Source organism: Tinamus guttatus, unplaced genomic scaffold, assembly GCF_059628265.1.
Source record: "Tinamus guttatus ecotype Peru unplaced genomic scaffold, ASM5962826v1 Tinamus_guttatus_pri_ptg001630l, whole genome shotgun sequence".
NCBI lineage: Eukaryota > Metazoa > Chordata > Aves > Tinamiformes > Tinamidae > Tinamus > Tinamus guttatus.
Window position 1 is genome coordinate 754 of NW_028290164.1, and position 10,063 is coordinate 10,816.

The 10,063-nt window shown below is 63.7% G+C and overlaps 1 protein-coding gene across 1 annotated transcript; it reads right to left on the reverse strand.

Annotated features, from left to right (window-relative positions):
* Positions 1 to 597: 597 nt before the first annotated feature.
* CLDN7 (claudin 7) lies at positions 598 to 9,681 on the reverse strand. The gene is made up of 4 exons (XM_088539388.1): positions 9,459 to 9,681; positions 4,086 to 4,250; positions 1,812 to 1,896; positions 598 to 760 (listed from the first exon to the last, which is right to left on the reverse strand). Exons 1-4 carry the CDS (start codon positions 9,679 to 9,681, stop codon positions 598 to 600), a joined length of 636 nt encoding a protein of 211 aa, XP_088395514.1.
* Positions 9,682 to 10,063: the final 382 nt, after the last annotated feature.

The window sequence follows — 10,063 nt, forward strand, 5'->3', positions numbered from 1 at the left end:
GGAATGCACCAAAACCCACCCCAAAAATCGCTCGGAAACGGGTAGAAAACACCAAAAAATGGTTTATTTGGAGGAGGGTGATATTATTATCCGATGACATCACCGTACGGCGGATGCGCTGGCTCTCTCCGCCGGGCGCGGGCCTTCTGACGTCACCGTACGGCCGCTGCGCGGCACCTCGTGGGCGCCGCCATTTTGGCAGACCAGAAGGATGCACCAAAAACCACCCCAAAAACCGCTCGGAAACGGGTAGAAAACACCAAAAAAAAAGTTTATTTCGGGGGAGGGTGCCAGACATTGTCGTCCCATGACGTCACCGTACGGCAGCCGCGCTGCTTCAAACCACCCCGCCTCCGCGCGCGCCTTCTGACGTCACCATACGGCAGCCGCGCTGGGTCGCCCCCCGCCCGGCCTTCCCCGCGCGCCTCTTGTGACGTCACCGCGCGGCGCGCTGCGGGCCCCTGTGGGCGCCGCCATGTTGGCGCCGCCATCTTGGCGGGGGAGAAAGACGCGGGGGGGGGGTAAAAAAAATGGCCAAAAAACGCCGGGAAATGGGTGAAAAAGGCCAAAAAACGGGGATTTATGGAGGGGGCGGGGTCAGACGTACTCGCGGCTGGCGGGGGCGCGGGGGGGCGTGGCTCGTGTGTAGGAGGGGGGGCTCCGCTTCCCCGAGGAGCAGGAGCAGCAGAGCAGGGCCCCCCCCAGCAGCGTCAGCGCCGACCCCCCCCAGCCCACAAAGATGGCGGCGCCGAACTCGTACCTGGGGGGGGGAGGGGAAAGGGGGCGGGGTCAAGGGGGTGGGCGGTGATGTCACCTGTGGGGCCACCAACCCCAACCCTGGGGCCACCAATGTCACCCGGGGCCACCAATGTCACTCATGGAGCCACCATGGTCCTTGTGGGGCCACCAACCCCAACCCTGGGGGCCACCAAGTGCCACCCGTGGCCACCAATGTCACCCAGAGCCACCAATGTCACCCACGGAGCCACCAACCCCAACCCTGAGGCCACCAATGTCACCCATGGGGCCACCATGGTCCTTGTGGGGCTGCTAATGGCCATTGTGGGGCCACCAACCCCAACCCTGGGGCCACCAATGTCACCCATGGAGCCACCATGGTCCTTGTGGGGCCGCTAATGGCCATTGTGGGGCCACCAATGTCACCCGGGACCACCAAGGTCACCCCTGGGGCCACCAATGTCACCCGTGGGGCCACCATGGTCCTTGTGGGGCCGCTAATGGCCATTGTGCGGCCACCAATGTCACCTGTGGGGCCACCAACCCCAACCCAGGGCCACCAATGTCACCCAGAGCCACCAGTGTCACCCATGGGGCCACCAACCCCCAACTGGGGCCACCAGTGTCACCCGTGGGGCCGCTAATGGCCATTGTGGGGCCACCAACGTCACCCATGGGGCCATCAACCCCAACGCAGGGTGACCAACCCCAACCCTGGGGCCACCAATGTCACCCAGGGCCACCAATGTCACCCTTGGGGCCACCAACCCCAACCCCGTGGCCACCAATGTCACCCAGGGCCACCAATGTCACCCATGGAGTCATCAATGTCATCCCTGGGGCCACCAATGTCACCCATGGGGCCACCATGGTCCTTGCGGGGCCACCATCCCCAACCCGGGGCCACCAATGTCACCCCTGGAGCCACTAATGTCACCCGTGGGGCCGCTAATGGCCATTGTGGGGCCACCAACCCCAACCCAGGGCCACCAATGTCACCCGTGGGGCCACCAACCCCAACCTGGGGCCACCAATGTCACCCATGGGGCCACCCCGTCCCCGTCCCCGCTCACTTGAGGTTCACGGGGACGGTGGCGTCGTAGAAGTCGCTGACGATCTGGTGGCCGTACCAGGAGCAGGTGACAAGCGCCGCCAGCCCTGGGGGAGGGACACGGTGTCCCCGGCGCGGTGACGCCACCGGGTGACACCCCCCGCCGCCCTGTCACCCGCCGCCGATGTCACCCGCCAGTGTCACCCACTGCTGTCACCCGCCGTCAATGTCACCCACTGGTGTCACCCGCCGTCAGTGTCACCCACCACTGTCACCCACCACTGTCACCCGTCGCCAATGTCACCCACTGGTGTCACCCGCCGCCAATGTCACCCACTGCCAATGTCATCCGCTGTCAATGTCACCTGCTGTCAATGTCACTCGGCAACAATGTCACCTGCTGGCATCACCCCCGCCACTGTCACCCGCTGTCAGTGTCACCTACTGGTGTCACCTGCCAGAATGTCACCCACTACCAATGTCACCTGCCATCAATGGCACCTGCCATCGATGTCACCCACTCATGTCACCTGCCATCCATGTCACCTGCTGTCAGTGTCACCCCCTGATGTCACCCCTCACCAACGTCACCCCCTGACATCACCCCCGATGTCACTCTCTGCCATTGTCACCCCCAGCGTTACCCACCACCAATGTCACCCCCTGACATCACCGCCTGGTGTCACCCTCCACCAATGTCACCCCTCGCCACTATTACCCCCCACCAATGTCACCTGCCATCAATGTCACCCCGTCAGTGTCACCCACTGGTGTCACCCTCTGCCAATGTCACCCCCTGACATCACCCCTGATGTCATCCACCACCAATGTCACCCCCTGGTGTCACCCCCACCAATGTCACCTGCCATCAATGTCACCCGCTGTCAGTGTCACCCCCGGCATCACCCACTGCCAATGTCACCCCCAGTGTTACCCCCTGACGTCATCCACTGCCAATGTCACCCCCTGGCGTCACCCTCCGCCAATGTCACCCTCCACCAATGTCACCTGCCATCAATGTCACCCACTCATGTCACCCACTGGCGTCACCGACCACCAATGTCACCCCCCGGCACTATCACTTGCTGTCAGTGTCACCCCTGGTGTCACCCACCACCAATGACACTCTCTGGCGTCACCCCCTGGTGTCACTCTCTGCCAATGTCACCCTCTGGTGTCACCCCTCAGCAATATCACCTGCCATCAATGTCACCCACTCATGTCACCCCCTTGTGTCACCCCCAATGTCACTCTCTGCCAATGTGACCCGCTGGCATCACTCACCTTCAATGTCACCCCCAGGCGTCACCCCCCACCAGTGTCACCTGCCGTCAGCGTCACCCACTCATGCCACCCCCTGGTGTCACCCACTCATGCCACCCCCTGGTGTCACCCACCACCAATGTCACCCCCTGGCGTCACCCCCCACCAATGTCAACCCCATCAATGTCACCCCCCACCAATGTCATCCCCCGATGTCACCCCCAATGTCACCCATTGCCAATGTCACCCCCCGACGTCACCCTCCACCAACGTCACCCCCAATGTCACCCATTGCCAATGTCACCCCCCCGACGTCACCCTCCACCAATGTCACCCCCAATGTCACCCATTGCCAACGTCACCCCCTGGCATCACCCTCCGCCAATGTCACCCCCTGGTGTCACTCCCAACTAATGTCAACTGCCGTCAATGTCACCCACTCATGTCACCTGCCATCCATGTCACCCACTCAGTGTCACCCCCCGGTGTCACTCTCCACCAATGTCACCCACTCATGTCACCTGCCATCCATGTCACCCACTCAGTGTCACCCCCCACCAATGTCACCCCCCACCAATGTCACCCCCCACCGATGTCATCCCCCGATGTCACCCACCACCAATGTCACCCCCGGCGTCACTCTCCACCAATGTCACCCACTCAGTGTCACCCCTTGATGTCACCCACCACCAATGTCACCCCTCGGTGTCACCCACTAGCAATGTCACCCACCATCCATGTCACCCACCATCCATGTCACCCCCCCACGAACGTCACCCCCCGATGTCACCCATTGCCGATGTCACCCCCCGACGTCACCCACCACCAATGTCACCCGCCATCCATGTCACCCGCTGTCAGCGTCACCCCGACGTCACCCCCCACCAATGTCACCCCCAATGTCACCCATTGCCAACATCACCCCCTGGCGTCACCCTCCGCCAATGTCACCCCCTGGCGTCACCCCCCACCAATGTCACCCCCCGATGTCACCCATTGCCGATGTCACCCCCCGCTGTCACCCGGCGCTCACCGGCCACGATGTAGATGGCGCCGCCGGCGGTGGCCACGCGGGCCTTGCGCACGGGGTCGTCGTCCCCGCACCGCGTGCACTTCATCCCCATGGTGGCCACGGCCAGGCCCAGCGCGCCCAGGACCCCCGCGATGACCATGAGGGCGCGGGTGGCCTGGAGGGCGGCTGTGGGGACAGGGGGACACGGTGACATGGGGACACCGTGACAGGGACAGTGTGACATGGTGACAGTGTGACACAGACACCACCATGAGGGCGCGGGTGGCCTGGAGGGCGGCTGTGGGGACAGGGGGACAGTGTGACATGGTGACACGGTGACAGGGACAGTGTGACACAGGGACACCATGACATGGTGACACCGTGACAGGGACAGTGTGACACGGGGACACTGCGACATGGTGACAGTGTGACACGGGGACACCGTGACATGGGGACACCGCGACATGGTGACACCGTGACAGGGACAGTGTGACATGGTGACACTGCGACACGGTGACAGTGTGACACGGGGACACCGCGACATGGTGACACCGCGACACAGACACCACCATGAGGGCGCGGGTGGCCTGGAGGGCGGCTGTGGGGACACGAGGGACAGCGTGACATGGTGACATCGTGACAGGGACAGTGTGACATGGTGACACCGCGACATGGTGACAGTGTGGCACGGGGACACCGCAACATGGGGACACCGCGACACAGACACCACCATGAGGGCGCCGGTGGCCTGGAGGGCGGCTGTGGGGACAGGGGGACATGGTGACACGGGGACACGGTGACATGACAGTGTGACATGGTGACACCATGACATGGGGACACCGCGACACAGTGACACCGCGACATGGGGACACCGCGACACAGACACCACCATGAGGGCGCGGGTGGCCTGGAGGGCGGCTGTGGGGACAGGGGGACAGTGTGACATGGTGACACAGTGACACGGGGACACCGCGACACAGGGACACAGAAACCACCATGAGGGCACGGGTGGCCTGGAGGGCGGCTGGGGGCACACGGTGACATGTGGACATGGTGACATGACAGTGTGACACCGCGACATGGTGACACCGAGACACAGACACCACCATGAGGGCGCCTGTAGGGCGGCTGTGGGGACACGAGGGACAGTGTGACATGGTGACACCGCAACACAGGGACAGTGGGACATGAGGGACACCGCGACATGGGGACACCGCGACACAGACACCACCATGAGGGCGCGGGTGGCCTGTAGGGCGGCTGTGGGGACAGGGGGACACGGTGACACGGGGACAGTGTGACAGGAACAGTGTGACAGGGTGACACCGCGACACGGTGACATGACAGTGTGACACAGGGACACAGACACCACCATGAGGGCGCGCGTGGCCTGTAGGGCGGCTGTGGGGACATGAGGGACAGTGTGACACAGTGACATGGGGACACCGCGACACGAGGGACAGTGTGACACGGTGACACCGTGACAGGGACAGTGTGACACAGGGACACCATGACACGGGGACACCGCGACGGGAGGGACAGTGTGACACGAGGGACAGCGTGACACAACAGTGTGACATGAGGGACACCACAACACAGGGACACCGCAACACAACAGTGTGACATGGTGACACCATGACACAAGGGACAGTGCAACACAAGGGACATCATGACATGAGAGACAATGTGACACAATGACACCGCAACACGACAGTGTGACACCGCGACATGAGGAACACCGCGACACAGGGACAGCGTGACATGAGGGACAGTGTGACACGATGACACCACGACAGCGACAGTGTGGCACGAGGGACCCCGTGACACAAGGTACACCACGACACAAGGGACAGCGCGACACGAGGGACACCGCGACGGGCGAACAACAGGCGGCGTCACCGCGACGGGGACACCAGGGACACCTCCACGAGGACCCGCGAGGCCTCTACGGAGGCCGTAGGGGACATAAACACACACGGAGGGGACACCGCGAGCAACAGGCGGCGTCACCGCGACGGGGACCCCGGGCGCCGCCAACACCGCGACAACAGGCGGCGTCGCCCCAATCCGGGCGGGAGAGCCGAGGGAGCAACAGGCGGCGGCGCCCCCGCCCCGGGGTGGGGGTGACAGTGACACCGTCACTGTCACCGTCGGCGGCGCCCGGACTTCGGCCCCACGGGGAAGGGAGCGGCGCTGGGGGGGGTAATTAGCGCGGGGTTCGTTAAGGGCGGGGCTCGTTAGCGGGCGGCTTCGTCACCCGCCCGCGGCGGCGGTTGTTGCGGCCGGGTGACAAATTGCGGCGGGGGTGGGGGGGGGGGCGGCGGGTTGTGACCAACAGGCGGAATCCGCAGCCGCCGGGAATGGGATTTTGGGAATGGGATTTTTGGGAATGGGATTTTTTGGGAATGGGATTTTGGGGGGGGGCCCGGATGCCTGGGCCCCTCCCGGACGCCGGGGCCCCTCCCTGAGGCCTCGCCCTGGGGGGGGGGGACCTTTGTCCCCATGTCCCTCCCCCGAGGTGACTCACCCCCCCCCCCCCCCCCCCGCTTTGGGGACAAAAACCAACGAGTTTCAACGAAACCGAAGGAAGGAGCCGCCCCCACCCGGACGCCTGGGCCCTTCCCCGGACGCCTGGGCCCTTCCTGGATACCTGGGAGTCGGGGGGGGGGGGGGGGGGACATGGGGACAGGAATCATCTTTGGAGCCAGGAAATGGCCCTGGGGGGGCCCAGGCGTCCGGGGGGACCCTTAAAGGGCCCAGGCGTCCTGGGGGGGCCCTTAAAGGGCCCAGGTTCCCCTTAAAGGGCCCAGGCGTCCGGGGGGACCCTTAAAGGGCCCAGGCGTCCTGGGGGGACCCTAAAAGGACCCAAGTTCCCCCTAAAGGGCCCAGGCGTCCGGGGGGACCCTAAAAGGGCCCAGGCGTCCTGGGGGGGCCCTGAAGGGACCCAAGTTCCCGCTAAAGGGCCCAGGTGTCCGGGGGGGACCTTAAAGGGCCCCAGGTTCCCCTTAAAGGGCCCAGGCGTCCGGGGGGACCCTGGAGGGACCCAGGTTCCCCTTAAAGGGCCCAAGCGTCCAGGAAGGGCCCAGGCGTCCTGGGGGGACCCTAAAAGGACCCAGGTTCCCCCTAAAGGGCCCAGGCGTCCGGGGGGATCCTAAAGGGAACCAGGTTCCCCTTAAAGGGCCCAGGCGTCCGGGGGGACCCTAAAAGGGCCCAGGTTCTCCCCAAAGGGCCCAGGTGTCCGGGATGGGCCCAGGCGTCCGGGGGGGACCCTAAAAGGCCCCAGGTTCCCCTTAAAGGGCCCAGGCGTCCGGGCAGGGCCCCGCTGACCCCTGCGGTTTGGCCTCCCGCCCGGCGCCGATAGCGGCCGCTTTGGTGGCCGGGAAGGGCCCAGGCGTCCGGGAAGGGCCCAGGCGTCCGGGGAACCCCCCATTCCCCCCCCAGGACCCCCCTATGGACCCGAGGGGCCCCGGCGTCCGGGCCCCTCCCCCCAACCGGCCGGGCCGGTCGCTCAGGTCCGCCCGGCCCCACCCCCCCCACACACAAAAGCGCCGTTTCCCGCCCCAAAAATCCCGCCTTTGACCCCGAAATGCCCCGTTTGACCCCGAAACGCCCCGTTTGGCCCCAAAATGCCCCCGTTTCGCCCCAAAACGCCCCCATTTTGCCCCAAAACGCCCCGTTTGGCCCCCAAATGCCCCCGTTTTGTCCCAAAACGCCCCCGTTTCGCCCCAAAACGCCCCCATTTGGCCCCAAAATGCCCCCATTTGACCCCAAAACACCCCCATTTTGCCCCAAAACGCCCCCATTTCGCCCCAAACCCCCCGCTTTTGCCCCCAAAACTCCCCTTTCTGCCCCCCAATCCCCCCCATTCCCAGTTTTTGCCCCAAAACTTCCGCTTCACACCCCAAAACCGCCTGTTGCTTCCTCCAACCACCGGCCCCGGCCCCGAAACCGCCGGTTTCTACCCCAGAAACTCCCCAAACCCCTCATCCTGCCCCAAAATCCCCCGTTCTTACCCCAAAATCCCTCTTTCCTACCCCAAACCGCCTGTTGCTCCCCTAGAATCTCCCGTCCTGTCCCAAAACTGCCGGTTTCTCCCCCAAAACCTCCAGTTTCTCCCCCCAAACTGCCTGTTCTCCCCAAAACCGCCTGTTCCTACCCCCAAACTCCCGATTTCTCCCCCCAGATTCCCAGTTTCTCCCTCCAAGCCGCCTGTTCCTACCCCCAAATGCCCCATTTCACCCCCAAACTCCCCATTACTCCCCTCAAACCGCCTGTTCCTCCCTCCAAAGCGCCTGTTCCTACACCCGAACTTCCCGTTTCTCCCCCAAAACCGCCTGTTCCTCCTCCAAAACCCCCATTTCTACCTGGAAACTCCCAGTATCTCCCCTCAAACCCCCTATTCCTACCCCCAAACCGCCTGTTCCTACCCCCAAACCACCGGTTCCTACACCCGAACCACTTATTCTTACCCCAAACCCCCCATTCCTGCCCTTACATCGCCTGTTCCTACCCCCAAAATCCCCTATTTCTACCCTTATACTGCCTATTTCTACCCCCAGACCGCCTGTTCCTACACCCGCATCCCTTATTCTTACCCCAAACCCCCCATTTCTACCCTTATATCGCCTGTTCCTACCCCCAACCTCCCTCTTCCTACCCCCAAACCCCCATTCCTACCCCAAACCCCCATTCCTACCATTATTCCTGCTATTCCTACCCTCTTACCACCTGTTCCTACCCCAAACCGCCTGTTCCTGCCCCCAACCCCCTCATTCCTACCCCCAAATGGCCTGTTCTTACCATAATACCTCCTATTCCTACCCTCGTATTGTCCGTTCCTACCCCGAAACCGCCTGTTCCTACCCCCAAATCCCCTATTCCTACTGTTATACCTTCTATTCCTACTCTCGTACCGCCTGTTCCTACCCCCAAATCCCCATTCCTACCCCTAAACGGCCTGTTCCTACCCCGAAACTCCCTATTCCTACTCCAAACTCCCTATTCCTACCCCGAAACCCTGTATTCCTACCCCTAAACTGCCTGTTCCTACCCCCAAACCCCCCATTCCTATCCTGAAACTCCCTATTCCTACCCCCAAACCCCCCATTCCTACCCCCAAATGGCCTGTTCCTACCCCCAAACCCCTCATTCCTACCCCCAAACCCTCTATTCCTACCGTTACACCTCCTCTTCCCACCCCCAAACCCCCCTTCCTACCCTCGCACCGCCTGTTCCTACACCCCAACTCCCCGTTTCCCCCCGACCTCCCCATTTCCCCCAAACCCCCATTTCCCCCCAAAACCACCCATTTCCCCCCCAAAAAACCCCCAATTTCCCCCCAAAACCCCCCAATTCCCCGCCGCCAACAGCCGCGCTCCGCCTGTAGCCACTCACACGACAGGCTGAGCAGGGAGTCGTACACCTTGCACTGCATCTGCCCGGTGCTCTGCCAGGCGCAGGCCATCCACAACCCCTTGGAGGTGGCCACGGAGGTGATGATGGTGTCACCCGCGAACGACGACACCTGCCACTGCGGTAACGCTGTAGCCGCCACCAGCGCCAGCCACCCGGCCACCGCCAGCGCCAGCCCCAGCAGCTGTAGCCCCCCGCTCGCCATCGCCGCTACAGCCGCGCGACGCCTGTACCCCGCTGCCTCCCTTCTCCCGGGGACAACAGGCGGCGCAGGTGCGCGCACCTGTAGGCACCGCGGGGGGACGGGCTCCGCCTGACGTCACGGGGTGGTGCCTGTGGGGGGGGGGGGTCAGGTGGAGACGGGTGTTGTCCGCCTGTGCGAGGGCTGGTTCTCCTGGCGCCTGTGCGGAGGTCAAGCCTGATACCCCCCACCACAACCCCCGCTCGCGCTGAACCCCCCAAGGTGGTGGGTTGTACCTGGTCGCGCTGTGGGTTGTACCCAGTAACGCTGTTGGGGTACCCCTGGTCGTGCTGTGGGTTGTACCCGGTAGCGCTGTTGGGGTACCCCGGGCCAGGCGCCTGTACAA